This window comes from Phocoena sinus, chromosome 17 (genome assembly GCF_008692025.1).
Source record: "Phocoena sinus isolate mPhoSin1 chromosome 17, mPhoSin1.pri, whole genome shotgun sequence".
In the NCBI taxonomy this organism is placed as follows: domain Eukaryota; kingdom Metazoa; phylum Chordata; class Mammalia; order Artiodactyla; family Phocoenidae; genus Phocoena; species Phocoena sinus.
This window is the reverse complement of record NC_045779.1, coordinates 1,820,077-1,841,123: the sequence shown is the minus strand read 5'-3', so window position 1 is coordinate 1,841,123 and position 21,047 is coordinate 1,820,077. Positions and strand designations below refer to the sequence as shown.

Here is a 21,047-nt window from a genome sequence, read left to right as displayed (position 1 = left end):
CCCATCATGTAACTGTCATACCAAATAATCTAAAATGCTGAAATGACCATTTAATGGGTATTTTTATTTATAGGTAGCTTACAGTTTTTTTATATTATTTACATACTCGAGTCATTCATTCTTTCGTCTTCTCTTCTGATGAAAGCAACATGCTGGCACCGACCCACCGATAGAGAGCAAGCTATCCTGTTCACTCAGGATGATTCCCAGAGGCCTTCAAAACAGAAGTGATTCTGAGATACGTATGACCTTCTTTTCTGCTGAAATTTCAACTCGGCTTCACTGTTGACTATCACGTGATTGCTTCTCCAGGGTCTATAGCGACGAGTATGATTGTTTTTATAAGTCAAGGTAAGAGGGATGCCAAGCTCAGGCCGTCAAGTCATGTACTTGGCTTTGCTCATCATGCCGGAGCTGGGAGCAGCAGAGGCAGTAGCCTGATTGCCTAAAAAGAGAGGGTCCAAACAAGCCACCTTGGCGGCAAAGAACGAGTGAATGCAGTGAAGAACAGCAAATAGGTTCGAAAATTCCAGCTCCTGAAAGGGAGAGAGAGGTGGTCACGTGAAATAGAAACCAGCGTCCTGAAAATAAATGGAGAATAACTACACCACTAGATAATAGCCAGAGCTTTTCTTTCAAGTGCAATAAACTTAACTAGAATCAATGACATCTAACTTATGGAAACTGTAGGCATTATTGTTCAATACGTTACTTTCAAATGCATTGCCAATTTACTTCAAAATACGGTGGCCCGAGAGTCAGAAGAACTAAGCATTCTTATCACCCATGAGCGTCTTTTCAATATTGATAAATGCTGCATATATTTGGCCAGATTAAAATTCTACTTTTGACATAGTGTAAGTAAAGAGAAACAGCAGCTTTAAAAGCACTTTTATCTCTTTACACACAATTCAAATGAAAAATTTGGATTGGAATAATTAAGTATTCTTCACTACTATCTAGAATAAGTTGCTGTTTGTCATAGGACAATGAATATGAAATACTGAGAGCAAGGGGATATGAATGTTCAAGGCACCAGAAGCCAAATGGTTCACTTCCAAAATATAATGAATGCATTCATTTTAAATTTAATTAATTCTGATTAACATACTTGGTTGTTAAAAAAATGTTAGCCAGGGCCCACTAACTGTTTGGAGTTTTGGAAATATATTTCCCATTTGGGTACTTAAGGAAATGTAGCACCAACCAGTAGCACCAAATGATATATATATTGAAATGAAAATAGAAAGAAGTTACTTCAAACCACAAATGATATCAGATTAGCTGTAAAATCATGAGTTGGTGCTCAGGATAGGTTTCGAAAGCTGATGTCACAAGTATTTTTATGAAAAACCATCAATAGTCCCATAAAAATGATCTAATTCCAAAAGGATTGAGAGAAGAAGAATAAAAATATGTGCTTGATGAGGTCTATTTGATAAACTTGTCACAGAGAGGATAACTAGAGCATAAGAAGCCATGTGGAATTGCTGACGAAACTGACGCTATATCAATACATAGTAATAAAGGATGCAGAATTGCAAGTAATAGGCACATTGCTGATGGTGTTTTCAATTCATGGTATGTGGCAATGGAAAATAATATAAAGTATTCATTCACTTAGGACATATTGTAATATCTGTCGTGTACCAAGGAACTATTTCAATAAAATAGTTCACTTCATTAGTACTTTCTCAGATATGTAATAGGACGACAATAGGCCATAATATAGATTCATAGTTCGGTACAACGTAGCTATGCTGTCAGAGTGATTCCCTCCAAAACTTCAGAATATCTTAGTCGGTTTCCCATGGCAAATGTTAAAACAGCAAAGATCTGGTTTAACTATTTTAAATTCCTAAAATGATTGCAACTCAAAATGATTTTACTCAGTCATTATGATTTCAGGAGTCGTATTTTTAGCAATCTGCTTCATGTCACCGCGATGTGTTATTGGTCACCTAGCAGGTTTCCTCTGGCCTTAATTCAACCCCAAATTCGCCCCTTCGTTCTTTATGCAGCTGCTTTATTTCAGGTGCAGACTTTGAATACGTTCAGCGTCAACCCCTAAAAATCCACCAGCTGTAAAAAGGATGGGAAAGTTCTGGAAAGCGTGAGATATGCTTGTATATTATTAAAAAACAAAACAATAAAAAACATACAATTTACACTTGGTGAAGGGGAGAATACTGTTGAGAGTTGCAACTAGGCAAAAATATAACAACTTTTTCTCAAAAATAATTTTGCCATACTTTATTAGATTGGAGATTACATCTTGGTTGTCAAAAAACAAATAGTCTAAATATATAGATATTTGGGGGATGATTAATATTTTCAGTGATTCATACCTTGTCAAGTATATGTCAGTTATTTGATGCAGACTGGCACTTTCAAATTTTTACGCCTTTTTTTGGATGTGGGTAGGCAGGAAATGACAGGTAATTAGAAGATAAAACAAGAGGCAGAGATGTGTTCAAGTTTGGTCCTTGATTCCAGAGTCAACTCATCTTCCCTCGGGCTCAGTAGTCACCTCTGGTCATCACATCCACTCCTAAGGCTTCGATTTGCATTTCTGTATACACTAGTAACACTCTTTCCCTCATTTCTAATGTAAATTCTGACCTGCAGAATTTACCTATCTACGGAGCATCCACAGGTGACGCCACCAAGCTATTTACCATCTCCTTGTAATAAAGCTCTTCTGAACCCCAGGAATCTCACTAAACATAATTCTCCTCAAAATTTAATCATTCATTAATTCAGTGAATATTTATTGAGTGTTTACTATGCATCTAGTCTTTTTTTTGGTGAAAAGATAAAGTAGTGAGCAGAACAGACAGAAAAAATGGTCTAATGGGAGTTACATTCTTGTGGCAGGAGACAACATATAAGGGCATAAACAAGTTAAATATAATATTTCTGAATATAATAATAAGTATACTCCAGAAAATAAGGCATGGAAGAGAGCAGAGTGTGGGAGGGCATGCAGGACAGGGAAATCCATATTGTCCTGGAGGTGAAACCTAACGGGACAAAGGAGTAAACCACCTGGATATTTGTGAGAGAAACATTCCCGGCAGAAGTCAATTTCAAAGGCCCTGCGATAGAGACATTCTAGGAGAGCTTGAGGAAAGCCAGGGACCATCAGTGCTGGGATGGAGTGAATTATGGAGTAATTAATAGGAAATGAGGTCAAAGATATAACTCCGGCCAGAAAATGTAGTGCAGACGAGCCCTTTATGAGCTTTACTCTGACTGCCATGGAAACCACTGGAGACTTTTCAGCACAGAGTGGCAAGAATTGGTATTAAAATGATAACTCTGGCCACACTGTTGATAATAAACTCTCTGGGAATAAGATTGAAAGAAGGGAAGTTGTAAAGTTTCCAGTTAAAAAATGTGTGGGATTGACAGTAAAATTGAGTCAAGGATGATTCCAAGATCTTTGGTTGAGCATCTGAAAGGAGGATTTTCAAATCATATATCTGATAAGGGCTTACTATCCAAAACGTATAAAGAATTCATATAACTCAACAGCAAAAAAACGAACAATCTGACGAAAGAATGAGCAGAAGATATGAATAGACATTTTTTCAGAGAAGACATGTAGATAGATGGCCAGCACGTACATGGAAAGATGATTAGCATCAGTCATGATCAGAGAGATGAAAGTCAAGCCCACCGTGACACAGCACCTCACACCTGTTACAGCAGGAATCACCAGCGCAGTTTGCTGTAGTCTTACAGAAATTGCTGCTAACTGTTTTTAGTACATACCTTGGGATGGGTTTTCCCAATGAACAAGTTCTGAGTCACGTCAAGTAATGACAAGCACTGTAAATATGGGCTTCCCCAGGGAGCTTCCAGATAGATCCAATAATTACTGTTTTCATAATCAAATAGTTAATTTTTCAGGTCAAAATTCAGTTTATTTTTTTCCATTTTCAAATGCTTTCATGACTTCTGTAATTTTCCTTTTTTTTTTTTATTATGAGATGATAACACCAGACCTGGTTATTTTGAGTTACTTTACCTCCTTGGAAAATGCTTTCAAGTGTATCTTTATTCTTAAAATTCTGATTTTCAAACTGTTTTTACTTATATTAAATAAAAATACAATTACATTTCTTCTATAGATAAATGGTGACTTTGGCAAAAAGGAAGAAAAACGCATCATACCATGGACATGTTCCCTTTAACAGCTACTTGTTTTGGAGGTGGTTAATATATTTGTTTTACCTAAAAAATGCCAGTTTAAGTTTTCTAGTTTTTACCAAGTTAGAGAATAATTTGGATTCTTAACACACATGGGTAAATAAAAGTCAATATCCTTATGGAGAATATAAGAGGCTTGAAAAATAAATTATGTATAAGGAGAAAAAACCTTCTCAGTGAGAAATAAACACGATTCAGAACCCTCATGATTCCCAGGGGTTTAGGAGCTCTTTTAAAGGTAGAGGAATATCTTGTCCAGAGTTCTCCTTTATCACATATTACTTTTCCTAACCCAATCGTTTGAAATAAAATTTTAGATGAAATAAGTGGTATATAACTCACACAGACACACACACAGACACACACACACAATTACTAATTTCCCCGATTTATTTCCAGCTGCTCCAGTTTCTTCTATACTATGAGGCATCACCAAACAGGATTGATGAAGGACCTGCATTACCAAACAGGAGCGTGCCCTGTCCTCACTTTTCTTCCCCATAATCTAAACAGCTGGGGCTCTGGAGAGTTTGCAGTGAAAGCAAAAAGGTCTTGGCGTTTCAGAAAACCTTTGGTTCCAGATGCCAAAAAGAGTCAGAAATTGTGAAAAGCAGGATAAGTAGGAAGCCGATCCTTCATCTTTTATGCCGAGGGAGATCCTTCATCCTCAATACCTGCCCAGTTTTGTGAATATTAAACGTCCTAATTTATGAGACCTCAATTGCCAAATAGGAATTTGCTTAGATGACTGGTTATTTTCTTCCAAAAGGCAAATTTCAGCACATCATGAGTTCTTCAGTGAGATCTTTGACAGATGCTTACTGAGCATACAAAATGTTCCATTCACAGTGTTATATATTCAGTTTTTACCTTCAAACCAGGGAACATACTGTCCCAAGGGCAACCCTTTTAGGCAGACACAATTTATAATGAGAAAATGAAGCTTTATAGAGAATAGCTGGAAAGTAGCCTTACTGGAACTCAATCCTCAATTTCTGATTTAAGTCTTACTAAACCTTATATTGTGCGAGAAGGTCTCTTATGGCAGCTTGAAGTCTCTGAGGCCATGGAGATTGGGGGCAGGAAAGGGTTTTGGGGAAGAAGTCTATTTAGAAATGTTTCCAAACTCTGTATGGTTCCACTAAATAAAAAAGCAATTTTCTTTTTCTTTCTCTTATTGTACAAAAAGCACTGCCTTGGCTGCCAGACCTCAAATCCAGTAATTTAGGATTAATATGCTGTACACACTCGTTTAGGAAGTATTATAACAGTGTTTTCATGGGGGGAGTGGTCATGAATTTCAATGAATACAGCAACAACAATGCTTTCAGAAGGCAGCCTGTTTTGAAGTCAGGGGATTGTCTAGCCATATTATCAAATTACAATTTTAAAATGGGTATACCTAAAGATAATAAATGTTAAAACTAACAAACAAAAACTGTATTTTTTACCTGGAAAATTTAGCTATGGACACAACTATGAGTATATGGTAGTAATCCTTGATGTACTAGTACCTATACTCACAATATCAATTAAGCACTTTTTAAAAAGTACCCAATACAGTAAAATGAGCTTTTTAATAAATTGTCAAATAACTACAATATTACCCATGATTTCAATTGGGAACTATTCCTCTGTTCTACTAGGAAAGTTCTGGGAAGTTTAATGAGGCTTTGGAAAACAGATGGGAAATGTATTAAGCTTTCTGAGTAACGAAGTGAGAATTTATGAATTTCTACTTTCAGAGAAAAAAAATGTAACAGGCTTTTGTATTATAACATTGTCCTTCTATAGCCATAAAACAACAAAAGCAACAACAAAAACAAAAAAGTCTGTTCCCCCAACTCCCGTCTTTTTTCAGTATTTCTGAGACTTTTCACAACCAAAAATTTAAACGCTACTTAGAACTTTTAATCTTGTAATACATATGGCAACTCAAACACTCATATTCCCCAAACAAACAATATCTCTTGTTAAATAAACTCTGGTTGTAATGTATTTGCCTTGTAACCGGGAATGTATTAATGTACTATTAGAGCGTGTTTTATTTAAAGTTGTCTACTTAGCACATACAGCAAGATCTGAGTTCATTTGCTAAATCACTTTATCACTTTAAAAATCATTTTTAAAAGAAAAGAAACGCTGCAACAGTGTCCATATTTAAAACATTGGCTCAAGTTTTCTTTTGTAAAGCTTTATTTTGATATTTTAGACATATACCACTGTATGTATTTAAGGTACATGACTTGATGTTCTGATACATGTATACGTTGTAAAAAGTGTACCACAGTCAGGCTAATTTACATACCATCACCTCTATAACTACTATAGTGTGTGTTGGGGGTGGTTTATTTACCATCTATCCTCGCTGCAAGTTTCAAGTATTCAGTATTGTTACGTACAATCATCACATTAAACGTTAGCTCTCTATTAATCTTATCTAACTGAAGCTTTGTTCCCTTGGACGAACATCACTCCATTTCCCTCCCCCTCCCCCTGAGCCCCTGGCAACCACCATTCTACTCTCTGCTTCTGAACGTGACTATTTCAGATGCTACACGTAAGTGAGATCATGCTGCATTTCTCTTTCTGTGTCTTGCTTATTTTGCTTAGCATAATATACTCCAGCTCCATCCATGTCACAAATAACAAGATGTCCTCTTTCTGTAAGGTTGAATAATATACCTCTATCCCTATGTATCTATCCATCTACCTGATCTATTTTCTTTATCCATTCATCTATTAAAGGACATTTAGGGTTTTTGCCATGTCTTGACTATTGTGAATAGTGCTGTAATGAACATGGGGGTGCAGATATATTTTCAAGATACAGATTTCATTTTATTTGGAAATATACCCAGAAGTAGAATTGCTGGGTAATGTGGCAATCCTATTTAATTATTTTGAGGAATATTCATACTGTTTTCCATAAGAGTTGTACCAATTTACATTCCCGCCAGCAGTACACAGGGTTCCCTTCTTCACATCCTTGCCAACATTGTTATCCTTTGTCCTTTTGATAATAGTCGCCCTAATTGGTGTAAGGTGATATCTCATTGTGGTTTTGATTTGCATTTCCCTGAGAACTAGAAACATTGAGCAACTTCTCGTATATTTGTTAGTTATTTAAGTTTCTTTTTTTGAGAAGTGTCTCTTAGACCCTTTGCTCCTTTTTAACTGAGTTATTTGTAATTTTGGTATTCAGATGTATGAGTTCCTTATATATTTTTGAAATTAACTCTTTATTGGATATATGGCTTGCAAATAATTTTTCCCATTCTGTAGAGTGCCTTTTTATTTATTTATTTATTTTTTTTTTTGTGGTACGTGGGCCTCTCACTGTCGTGGCCTCTCCCGTTGCGGAGCACAGGCCCCGGACGTGCAGGCTCAGCGGCCATGGCTCACGGGCCCAGCCGCTCCGCGGCACGTGGGATCTTCCCGGACCGGGGCACGAACCCGTGTCCCCTGCATCGGCAGGCGGACTCTCAACCACTGCGCCACCAGGGAAGCCCCTTTTTTATTTTTTTAAAAAATTATTTTCTTTGCTGTGCAAAGCTTTTTAATTTAATATAGTACCACTTGCCCACTTTGGCTTTTGTTGCCTATTCTTTTGGAGTCATATCCAAAATATTATTGACAAGACCAATGTCAAGAAGTTTTTTCCCTATGTTTTCTCCTAGGAGTGTTATGGTATCAGGTATTATATTTAAGTCTTTAATCCATTTTAAGTTGATTTTTATGTATGGTGTGAGATAGTGGTCCAATTTCCTTCTTTTGCATGTAGCTGTCCAGTTTTTCCAGCATCATTTTTTAGAGACTGTCCTCTCATTGTGTGTTCTTGGAACCTTTGTCAATGATCAGTTGACCATAAATGTGTGGGTTTATTTCTGGAATCTCTATTCTGTTCCATTGGTCTATATGTCTATATTTATACCTGTACCATACTGTTTTGATTACTATAGCTTTGTAATACAATTTTAAGTTAGGAAGTGTGATGCCTCCAGCTTTGTTCTTCTTGCTCAAGATTGCTTTAGCTATTTGGGGTCTTTTGCAATTCCATATGAATTTAGTGTATTTTCTATTTCTGGAAAAATTATCATTATGATAGGTATTTCACTGAATCTATAGATCACCTTGGGTAATGTGGATATTTTAGCAATATTAATTCTTCCATTTCATGAACATGGGCTGTCTTTCCTTTTTTTTGTGTCTTTTAAAATTTCCTTCCTCAATGTTTTATAAACTTCATTGTACAAGTCTTTCACCTTTTCAAGTTAATTCCTAAGTAATTTATTCTTTTTTGTTGCTATTGTGCATGGGATCGTTTTCTTAACTTCCCTTTCAGATAGTTCCTTGTTAGTGCATAGTGATGCCACTGACTTTTATATGTCAATTTTGTATCCTATGACTTTGTAAAATTTGTTTATTAGTTATAACAATTTTTATGGTGTCTTTAGGTTTTTTTAAATATATATATATGATAATGTCATCTGCAAACAGAAATAATTTTACTTCTTTCTTTCCAATTTGGATGCCTTTTATTTCCTTTTCTTGCCAAATTGCTCTGGCTAGCACTTTCAATACTATGTTGAATAGTAGTGACATGAGTGGGCATCCTTGCCTTGTTCCAGATCTTAGAAGAAAGAGTTTCAGTTTTTTCCTATTGATTATGATGTTAGTTGTGGGTTTTTCAAATATAGCCTTATTGTGCTGAGGGATGTTTCTTCTGTACCTATTTTGTTAAGACTTCTTATCATGAAAGGATATTGAATTTTATCAAATGCTTTTCTGCATTTATTGAAATATATTTTTTAACCTTTTATTCTGTTAATGTGGTGCATCACATTGATTGATTTTTATATGTTGAACCGTACTTATTTCCTGGGCATAAATTCCAGTTGGATATGTTACATAATTCTTTTAATATGCTTTCAAACTTGACTTAATATTTCATCAAGGATTTTTCTATCAGTGTTAATCAGGGATACTGGCCTGTAGTTTTCTTTTCTAATGCTGTCCTTGTCTGGATTTGGAATCAGGGTGATGCTGGTTTCATAACTTCATTTTAGGAGTGTTTTATATATTTTAGAAGGGTTTAAGAAAGTTTGGTATTAACTCTTATTTGAATGTTTTTTAGAGTTGACCTATGCAGCCTTTTGGTCCTGGGCTTTTCTTTTTGGAAAGTTTTGCTTACTATTTGTAATCCTTGTTTGTTATTATTCTGTTCAGACTTTCTATTTCTTCTTGATTCAGTATTTAGTTTTTATGTCTCTAGGAATTTATCAGTTTCTTCCTGGTTATCCAATTTGTTGGTGTATCCTTTTTTATTTCTGTGTTATCCATTGTAGTGTCTCCTCTTTCATTACTGAATTTATTTATTGGAGTATATCTCTTTTTTCTTTATCTAAGAGTTTTTAAATTTTGTTTTTCTTTTAAAAAACTACAACTCTTAGATTTACTGAAAGTGGGATATTGAAGTCTCCTACTATTGTTGTGTTTCTGTCAATTTTTCCCTTCAGATCTGCCAATATTTTTATATATTAGGTGCTCTGATGTTGGATGCATATATATTTACAATCATTGTAACTTTTTGTTGAATTGACCCTAATGCCCTTCTCTATCTTTGGAAAATTTTTGTTTTAAAGTCTATTTTGTCTTATACAAGTATAGTATTTGAGATAAGGTCATATCTTGGACTATAAGAAAAAGAAAAAAAAAGTGAAATCATATGGAGTATGTTCTCTGACTAACTGTATAAGACTAGTAATCGATTCTATAAATATAACAAAAATCCCCAGATACTTAGAACATAGACATCACACTTCTAAAAAGAAAATCCACCTGTCAAAGACGAAGCCTTGAGGGAAATTAAAAACACATTGAATTGAATGAAAACAGAAATACAATATATCAAAATTTGTGGAATGCAGTGAATGCAGTTCTAAGAAGGAAATTATTGAATTAAACTTTTATGTTAGAAACAAGGAAGTTTCAAGTTAACAATTTAAAAATTCCACCATGTGAAATCAGAAACAGAAGAGCAATATAAATCCAAAGCAACCAGAAAGAAGTAAATAAGAAAGATAAGAGCAGAATTCATTAAACTGATCACAGAACTCAATGGAGAAAATAAATGAGAAAGTAATCCTGGTTCTTTGAATAGTCTCTAGCAAGACTGACAGAAAAAAAGAGAGAAGGCATCAATGACTAGTATCAGGAATGACTCAGGGGTGTCATAACAGAATCTGCAGACTTCAAAGTGACAATAAGGGAATACTATGGAAAAGTCTACACACACAAATTTGACAACTTAGATAAAATTAATGAAGACCTTGGAAAGTAAAAATTACCACAAATCATCTGATAAGGATAGATAATTTGAATAGCTATTTACTAAGTAAGTTAAATTCTTAATTTTTAAAAATCCCCAAAATGAAATCTCCTGGCCCAGATGGTTCCACTAGAGAGCTCTACTAAACCTTAAGGAAAGAATCAACAATCTGTATATCTTCTTTGGAGAAATGTCTATTTAGGTCTTCTGCCCATTTTTGGATTGGGTTGTTTGTTTTTTTGATATTGAGCTGCATGAGCTGCTTGTAAATTTTGGAGATTAATCCTTTGTCAGTTGCTTCATTCGCAAATATTTTCTCCCATTCTGAGGGTTGTCTTTTGGTCTTGTTTATGGTTTCCTTTGCTGTGCAAAAGCTTTTAAGTTTCATTAGGTCCCATTTGTTTATTTTTGTTTTTATTTCCATTTCTCTAGGAGGTGGGAGGTGGTTCAAAAAGGATCTTGCTGTGATTTATGTCATAGAGTGTTCTGCCTATGTTTTCCTCTAAGAGTTTGATAGTGTCTGGCCTTACATTTAAGTCTTTAATCCATTCTGAGTTAGACATTTCTCCAAAGAAGATATACGGATTGCCAAAAAACACATGAAAGAATGCTCAACATCATTAATCATTAGAGAAATGCAAATCAAAACTACAAAGAGATATCTCACACTGGTCAGAACGGCCATCATCAAAAAATCTAGAAACAATAAATGCTGGAGAGGGTGTCGAGAAAAGGGAACACTCTTGCACTGTTGGTGGGAATGTAAATTGATACAGCCACTATGGAGAACTGTATGGAGGTTCTTTAAGAAACTAAAAATAGAACTACCATATGACCCAGCAATCCCACTACTGGGCATATACCTTGAGAAAACCATAATTCAAAAAGAGTCATGTACCAAAATGTTCATTGCAGCTCTATTTACAATAGCCAGGACCTGGAAGCAACCTAAGTGTCCATCAACAGAGGAATGGATAAAGAAGATGTGGCACATATATACAATAGAATATTACTCAGCCATAAAAAGAAACGAAATTGAGTTATTTGTAGTGAGGTGGATGGACCTAAAGTCTATCATGCAGAGTGAAGTAAGTCAGAAAGAGAAAAACAAATACCATATGCTAACACATGTATATGGAATCTAAGAAAAGAAAAAAAAGGTCATGAAGAACCTAGGGGCAAGATGGGAATAAAGACGCAGACCTACTAGAGAATGGACTTGAGGACACAGGGAGGGGGAAGGGTAAGCTGGGAGGAAGTGGGAGAGTGGCATGGACATATATACACTACAAAATGTGAAATAGATAGCTAGTGGGAAGCAGCTGCATAGCAGAGGGAGATCAGCTCGGTGTTTTGTGACCACCTAGAGGGGTGGGATAGAGAGGGTGGGAGTGAGGGGGACGCAGGAGGGAAGAGATATGGGAACATATGTATATGTATAACTGATTCACTTTGTTATAAAGCAGAAACTAACACATCATTGTAAAGCAATTATACTCCAATAAAGATGTTAAAAAAAGAAAGAATCAACAAAAATAGTACACAATATCTTCCAGAAAGTAAAAGAGGAGGAATATTTTCAACTCATTTTATAAATACAGTTTGTCCCAATACCAAAACCAGGCAAAGACAGTACCAAACAAAGCAAAATAAAATAAGCAAAAAACAACAACAAAAGAACCTACAGACCAAATCTCTCATAGATGTAAAAGCAAAAATCCTTAAAATTTTGAGAAATAAAATTCAGCAGTATATATAAAAATTCCACATCACTAAGTACGGTTTATTCCTGAAATGTAAGACAGGGTCAGTATTTGAAAATCAATGAACATAAACCACTACATTAACAAGCTAAGCAAGAAAATTGACATTGTCGTATTAACTGATACCCATTCATGGTAAAAACTTTCAGAAAAATGGAGATAGAGGGGACCTAACTCAACCTGAGAAAAAAGTTTCTATTAGACCACTAAATTTAACATCATACTTAATGGTGGAAAGCTAAATGACTTTCCCCTAAAATAAGGAAGAAATGAAGAATGTCTGCACTCATCACTGGTATTCAATATGGTATTTAAATTTGTAGGCAGCAAAATAGGCAAGAAAAAGATCGTAATGTGATACGGATCTGAAAAAAGGAACATATCTCTCCTGATTTGCACATGGCTTAATAATCTGTGTAAATAAATGCAAAGAATTTAAAAAATCGAAAATAGAAACAAAAGACCTAGAACTAAGTGCATATATATATATATATATATATGTGTGTGTGTGTGTGTGTATATATATATATACAGGATTCAGGATGCAATGTAAATATATAAACATTAATTATATTGCTACATAGTAGCATTAATAGTTGAAAAATAAAATTTTCAAAGTATCATTTACATTCCCCCCCAAAAAAGAAGAAATGATTTACCTAAATGCCAATCTAACAAAACATGCATAGGATTTATATGATGAAAACTACACAATACTGAAGAAATAAATCAGAAGGTCAAAAAATAGAAAAATATTCTGTTTTCATTGCTTTAAGAAATCAACATAGTAAAGACATCAGTTCTCCTGAAATTGATATATAGATTATGCCATCCCTACCGAAGGGGCAGTGACATTATTCATAAATACAGAGAAGGTAATTGTAAAATGTCTGTGGAAATACAAAGCAACTAGAACAGCTAACGCATTCTGAAAAATAACAGTATAGTGAACAGAATCATCCATTTCAAGGATTATTATATAGCTACTCTATCCAAGAATGTATAATACTGGCAAAGAGATAGATGCAAGAAACAGCACCACAGAGGTAGGACCAAGTAATTTTCAATGAAGCTGCTAAAATAATTCAATAGAAGAAGAATGGTCTTTACAACAAATGATGCTGTTGTAACTGGATAACCACAGGCAAAGCAGAGAAGGTCAGCTAAGCCCCACAACTTACAGAAGAAAAATGAACTCAGATGTGTCATATATTTAACTGTAAATGGAAAGCTTATAAGACATTTTGAAAATAGCATAGGAGAAAACCTTTGGCACCTGTGACGTGCTGAAGAATTTTTGACATGACACCAAAATTATAATTTTTAAGAGAAAGAGCTGATAAACAGGGTTTGTAAAGTTTTTAAAAATTTTTCTGCAAGATACCCTGTTAAAAAGATGAAAGATAAATTAAAAAATGAAAGAAAATATTTGCAAACAACACATCTAACAAATCCTCATATACAAAATACATAATAACCCATAAAACTCTAAGTAAAACAAATCACAAAATACAATTCGAAAATAGGCAAAAAACGGGAAAAGACATTTCATCAAAGGGAACATATAGAGAGAGAAAATAGTCATGTAAAATGTTATTCATCATTGCTAGCCTTTAGGAAAACGCAAATTAAGACTATGATGAGAACTGCTAAAATAAAAAGTAGTGACCATTTCAAATGCTGGTGAGGATGTAGAGAGACTGAGTTTCTCATACATTGCTGGTGGGAATGTAAAATGTCACCACTACTTTGAAAAGCAATTTGGCATTTTCCTTAAAACGAAATAAACATTTTCCATATGACTGAGCAACTGCCCTCCTGGGCATTTATCCCAGAGAAATGAAATGTCATGTCTACCTAGAAGCGTGTACACTATTATTCATAGCAGCAATAACTAAACACTGCAGTCAAATGTCCCTCAGCAGATAAATGGTTAAACAAAATGGGGTCCATATCACGGAATACTACTCAGCAGTAAAAAGGAACAAACGATCAATATGCAGACAGAGGGCATTATGCTCAGCGAAAAACGTCATCTCGGGATTTCACACAGTGTACGTTTAATCTATACAATATTCTCAAAATGACAAAATTACAGAAGTGAAAAACAGATCAGTGGCTTCTAGGAACTAAGAACGGTGGGAGTCAGGGGTGTGTATAAAGGGCAGCATGAGGAAGATGGTTGTGTATTTGATTGTGGATATGGGCGCACAAATTTACACATGCTATAACTGATGTGAAATATACACGTATTGTGTCAATGTTAAAATTCCTGCTTTTTATATTATACTATAGTTACATAAGGTTTACCCACTCGGGGAAACTGGATGAAGGGTACAGAGAACATCTTCTAGTTTTATAACTTCCTGTGAGTTGGAAGAGTTCACAAACACTTTTACATCCATATGGCCTTTAGCTTTGGCCTTGGTAACTGTGTTTACTTTTCCCAGAAGACATTTTTCTAACATGTTTTAAAATAAATATTTCTGCAGCATTTTATTTATGTTGCAGGAAAGTATAAATAAAACCAAGACTTTAAAAAATGAACGAAAGGAAATAATAATCAGAATAAACGATTCAGCACACCGCTACACAAAGTAAATTCCAGATACTTCTTCCTATCTTCCAACCTCCATCCATTCAGAGTATGACTACCTAATACTTCTTCCTATCTTCCAACCTCCATCCATTCAGAGTATGACTACCTAATACTTCTTCCTATCTTCCAACCTCCATCCATTCAGAGTATGACTACCTAATACTTCTTCCTATCTTCCAACCTCCATCCATTCAGAGTATGACTACCTAATACTTCTTCCTATCTTCCAACCTCCATCCATTCAGAGTATGACTACCTAATTTTGTTTGCCTAAATGAAAAAGAGACTGTGGAGAGTGACTCAACAACGTACCAGGAAATATTAAATGAAGTGAAACGCAGACAGTTATTACTTGCCTGATCCCAGGCAAGCATCAGGTTAAGCCTGACGATTGTATGTTGTAAGACACACTCCTTGTGCTTAAAAGTTCTTGGTCTAGTGAAGGAGGCACGCTAGTGAAAAATGACCACACAGAGTGGACACCAGTGTTACAACATACATAAATTAAGAGGAGTTATATTATAAATATACAGGAGAAGCTCCTGTCCCTGACTTGGAGACGGGGACACAGGCCAAACTTCCCACATTAAAATTATAAAAATTAATAGAAATGAACAAAACACAGAAACTGTCCAAAGCATGTGAAAAATGACACAAATTTGGGGTATGGTTATAAACTTGAATTTCTTAAATGTGGGAAGGACAAACAGTCTATATATGTTAAGTAATCACCTTTACTAACTTCTCTCCTAATAATAATACTGCTATTTTTTGTAATACTTCCTTAGTTGTTATGCTACATTCTTTAAAGATGAAATCATTCATCAGTGATTTACCGAGTGTCTTCCATACGCCAGGTACCAGGGGTATTTATTCCTTACACTTTCCCTGCAAGGTAGCAGTCATAATTTGGTGATGAATTGCCCCTGGGAATACAGCCAGGAAATGGTAAAGATGAGATTTTTTTTTTACTCAAGGTTACCTGATCCTAATTTTCTTTCCACTATATCATGTTGCCTACTCTCTCATTAAAAAAAAAAGGGCCGCCCTAAACAGAGAAAACGTTGAATTCTCAAATGACATCAGTTCCAACCATAAGCCATGCTTACGACAGATGGTCGCATGAGTCCTGTGATGTGATACACAAAGCTGGCATTCTCCTTGCTTTCTTCCTGTGACGGTCCTTTTGACTACTGCTCACAAATTGCGGTTATAAGGTTATAGCATAGTTAGCAATTGTACTAGTTTTAATCTAATATAATTTCTATGATATTTGCCCAGGTGATACACACCAGTACGGCTAAACAATTCTATAGAGCTGGCCACTGTTCTGACTGGCGAGTGTCACTTGTTAAACGGTCTCCATATTTAATTTGGTGCTTTCAGTGTTGCCCGTGGAGGTGTTACTCTCTCTCATTTTATAGAAGGAGATGGCGACTTTAAAGAAGTTTGGCAACTCACCAATGGTCAGATTCTCCCACTGGTTTTAAGACTGCTCTTTTCACTATTTAAAAATCACTGCCTTGATATATGTATACATATAGCTGATTCACTTTGTTATACGGCAGAAACTAACACAACATTGTAAAGCAACTATACACCAATAAAGATGTTAAAAAAAAATCACTGCCTCTAAATTCAAGAAAAACATTCAATAAATATCTTCTGAAACTATTTCTTATTAAATGAATTTATGAAATATTGCTTAAAACATTATAAACAGAAAAAGTAGTATTTAGAAGCTGGCAGACAACTAATGACTAGAAAAGTTAAGGAAGTATAATTAGGTGCATGTATAATAGGCACCACGTTAAACTGAAGCCTAAATACTACAGTTAGTAGTCATTTCACTGCATTTATCTTTTTTGCTTCATGTTGTCAACTAAGGATTTGTTAGCACTCCGAAAGTATCAGAAGAGAAGGAACTTATCAAATCAAACTTATCAACTAGTGGCTGACATGCCACGTTCGCCAGAAGAGTATAGAACTGACAACATTAACACCATTCACCCGTATTAGGATGTGTCCTGTGTGTGAAAGATTGGGAAATCCACCAAAAGCTAAAGATACATACTTTTGGACAACAGTAATGCACTGTTCATAGTGGCACTAAGAACCGGTTTGAAGAGCGGTGTAAGTGACACAGAGTAACGATCCACCCACGGCAGCCGGAGGGGAAAGCAGAGGTGCTGCAGCCCCATAGAAAGGTCTGCGCTTAGGGATGGGCTGTGATGGGGTGTAGATGTGAGAATTAGGAGACAAGCAAATGGACGGAGCGGGTGAAGTTACCCAGGCCTCTGTCCACACTGATGCGAGACAAATATAAGGCAAGACCACTTGGAACAGGGAAGCTTTAAAGAAACGCAGGAGGACAGGAGTCAGCAGAAAGGAGCTGCCTGCACAGCCCCCCTTCAACAGCCTGCAGCCCAGGAGGAGTCCGAGGCAAACATAAGGCAGGGGTGGGTATTCGTAGAGAGATTCAGATCAAGAGCTGAGGGGACTAAGGAGAAAAATCCAGACAAAAGCATGAGCTGATGTATAAGGCCAGAAAGGCATCGTCTTGTTAAAGGGAGAATGAGGGCCTCTGGTCTGGACACAGAGCAGGGCCGCAAGAGACGTGGACGCGAGAGTCAGGTGGGCTCGGTCCCTGGAAGGCTCTGAATGGCAGGCCAAGACTCCCCCTGGATTTAATACATACAGGAATGTAACAGAATTACGGTGATTTTAATCCAGAGTTGAAAATTTATGTCTCAGTTTTCATTTCCATAGAATTGATTTTTCACTTTGGTATTCATTATTTATTCTTTCTTCCCCACTGAAATAATATATTTATAACTCATTCTAACCCAAAGACTGTGGCTGTGAATTTCACGGAAGGGTAAAGGAAATCACTCAGATTTTGAATATTTACAAATATACATTCATAAGCACAAAAGTAGTGAATCTTTCTGATGAGTTAAAACAGCATAGTTAATAAGTTTCAGAATACTGAAAATTTGCATGGAGCAAAGCAAAAAAATCATTCATTTATTCATTTTATTTAACATAGAATAACATGGGGAAAACATAAATTGATTAAAAAAATATTTTTCTTTGGGGATTTGTGTTCATATCTGAAGAGGGAATCAAAAATGATAAACTAGAGTCAGAATATTTTAAATTATTATTTAGAGTGTGAAACCATCAAGAAGGTGACTGTTTTAGCTCCCGGAATATTATTTTAGTGTGACACAAATACAGTTCGTAGGGAATTAAAACTAAGGAATGCAACTTGTTGTGTGTAATTTATTTTAAGGTATGCGTTTCAGTGAAAACTTGCCATTAAAATCTTTAAGTGAATTTATTCTTTTGGCCATGCAGTATATTCCAAGGTAAAAACAGAGAACGTGTGTTTTCGCACTTTTGGGTTTCCTAAAGTTTCTCCCCTTTCTTTCTTAATGGCATTAATGTAGCTAGAGGTGGTCTTTGTGATGAGTTTCAGTTTACCTTTGCTTCAATCTGTTTAGTATCTGGATTCTGAAACAAAAATTTGATTTTGCTCTTGCCGTCATCCGAAGAACCTTTAAGCTGAGAAAACTTGTACCTCCAAAGTACTGCCTAAAGGGAAAAAAAAAAACAAACATAGGCGAGTCAATGCAACTCATAGCTATATTCAAACCAAGAAATTGTTCTTTAACGGGTTAAAGGTAATCATATTGATTTAGTCCTATATCCCAGTATTAAAAAGTAAATGAAAATATACTTATCAAAGGCTTAGTATTCAATATATCCTTTAATTTCCTGAAATAACTTTGGTTCCCATGAAATTGTCATTTTAAACATATATAAGAATAAATCAATTTGCGTATCTGGTTTTACATTATCATGAAATAGAAACAAACTCACTTAAAGCCTAAGTCCATGCCAGTGAATCAGCAAAAGCACCTATTTTCCATTTCTTTTTTTTTCATCCATAGAAGCGATAAGGTGATTTTCAACCGATAATTCTGTAGAACTCTCTCTTGAAGCTCAAACTAATAACCCGTGTCTTTGTCAAGATGAAAGGTCAGCCTGAGTAACCGATCACAACGGAAACTTCCATGGTGCCCTCATGAGACAAACCAGCACGAACATCTCATGGGACCAGCCCCACCCATCCGCGGGGCCTCGGTCTAGAAGATCACGTGGCTAAACGCCATCTTCCCATGTGGCAGCAGCAGGTTTAGACAGTATGAGATCTACATGCTAATTTAAAAAGTTTACACTTTTAAAAGGATAATAAAATAGCAACATCATAAAGTCCTTAAAAATAAGGACGAGGAAATTCTCAGTAACATATAATAATGAGGCAAAATTAAGTTACACAGAATACTGCTCGTTTATTTATTCACCAAACATTTATGCTCTTATATATTAAGCATTTTATTATATATTTAAAAAGACACCGTCAGTTTTCTGAAGATATTAGTCTCTGTATAAAGAAGATGGCTTTGCTTTTGTTCTTACTATGAGGCTACACAATCTATACAGAAGCAATATCCAGTCATTACAAATCCTCTTAAATGTTTGCCTTAAGTCTATCACTATAAAGCATCTTTTAACAATAAAATTATCTGGGGAAATTAACTTTCTGGAAGAAAAATAGAAGAGTTATATCCTTTATCTCACAACTTCCTCTAAATAAAATCCTTTATGTTTTAAAAAGTGAAATAATTTAAACAATCCAGGAGAACTACGCGGTAGTAGGTAAGTGAGTATTTAGTAACTTTTGAAAAGAGGGAGTTCTAGATTTAGGACCAGTAAGAAATTATATATTCATTTGTACAATTAGGGTTAGGGTGAAAGAAAAACAACAAACAGTGGCAATATAGCAGGAAATATGGTAAAGTATAAGGAAAATCCTAACAACATAATAAGTAAAAAGACAGTACTACAGAGAAAAGTCATTGAAGAAAATGGAAAAACCATTACTATTTCTAATAAATACGAGAGCATGTTCAATCTCACTAGAAAAAAAGAGGAGTGTGGTAATATTACAATGACTTCGCTTTTTCCAAACGTTAAATTAGCAAAGATCACTGAAAATTAAAATAACTAAAGCTAGCAAGTTTATCTTGAAATATTTGTATAAAATTCCTGGGAACTGTGTGAAATTCTTTGGGGCAATAATTATAATATATACTAAAGCCATAAAAATGTGGATGTTATGTGATCCAGACATTCCCTTTCAAAAAATTAACTGTAAGGAAATACAATATATGAAAAATAAAGGAAAGTGTTAAACACCTTATTATTAATAAATATAAAAAAATGAAAACTGAACAATTTGCATTAAAATAATGCTCATAAGAGTCATGTATTTACATGGAAAATGCAATAATATGACTTTAAGGGGTACATAAGAACAGGAAAGCAGGTACGTGTGTTAAAACAAGGGAGCTTGTAGAAGGCTGCGGGGGAACGTCTGCCAGAAACATTATCATACACGGCTCAGGTCCTGACATTAACCTACCATGTGGTTTTGCACAAGAAACTATGTCTAGCTTGGCTTAACTGTAAAAGTAAAGGTTGCAAATTCTCAAATTATAATTATAACTTGAAATAATATTTCATATGTAGTCATAAAAGTAAACCAGGAATTTGCTATTTCAACTAGCCGACCTTTCCAAAGGCCAGACTTTAACAGCTGTTAAAGCTCATTATTTTAAAGAGTAACAAAATTAAGAATGCGGATGAGGCAGATACGGGAGGGAAGCCTGGAGACTTTTCGGAATATGGAGCATGGATCCTCGGCTGTGAGTAGATCGCGCCAAAAATGAATAAAGTAGTTAATGAATCTAATGATGGGCTGAAAGATTGGTCAGTTCAGAGGTAACTCAGTAAACTAGTAAGACCTAGAACCTTCTAGGTAAACTGTGCGACTTAACATGCCATGAAATCATTAACACCAATTTGGAGGAATCTGAAAATATAATCAGTAAACGTTACACAGGTATAAAAATTGGCTTAATTCAAGAATCTTTGGAAATCCTAGTCTTTATACCTGTATTTTGTTTTTAAGATTCTGATAAACATTATGGCAACTATGTTATGAATATCAATGCTGAAAAAGATGAGTGGACACCACTGTTCTTAGACCATTCTATTTCTGTTGCCATAA

The 21,047-nt window shown here is 35.2% G+C and overlaps 1 protein-coding gene across 1 annotated transcript in view; it reads right to left on the bottom strand.

The window, feature by feature from the left end:
- Window positions 1-377: 377 nt before the first annotated feature.
- Window positions 378-21,047, bottom strand: part of SNTG1 (syntrophin gamma 1) — a 317,523-nt gene continuing 296,853 nt past the window's right edge. Inside the window, exons 17-18 of the mRNA XM_032610174.1 lie at window positions 18,395-18,505; window positions 378-536 (exon numbers count right to left, since the gene is read on the bottom strand). Coding sequence (XP_032466065.1) covers window positions 378-536; window positions 18,395-18,505 — 270 coding nt within the window. The remainder of the gene's footprint in view (window positions 537-18,394; window positions 18,506-21,047) is intronic.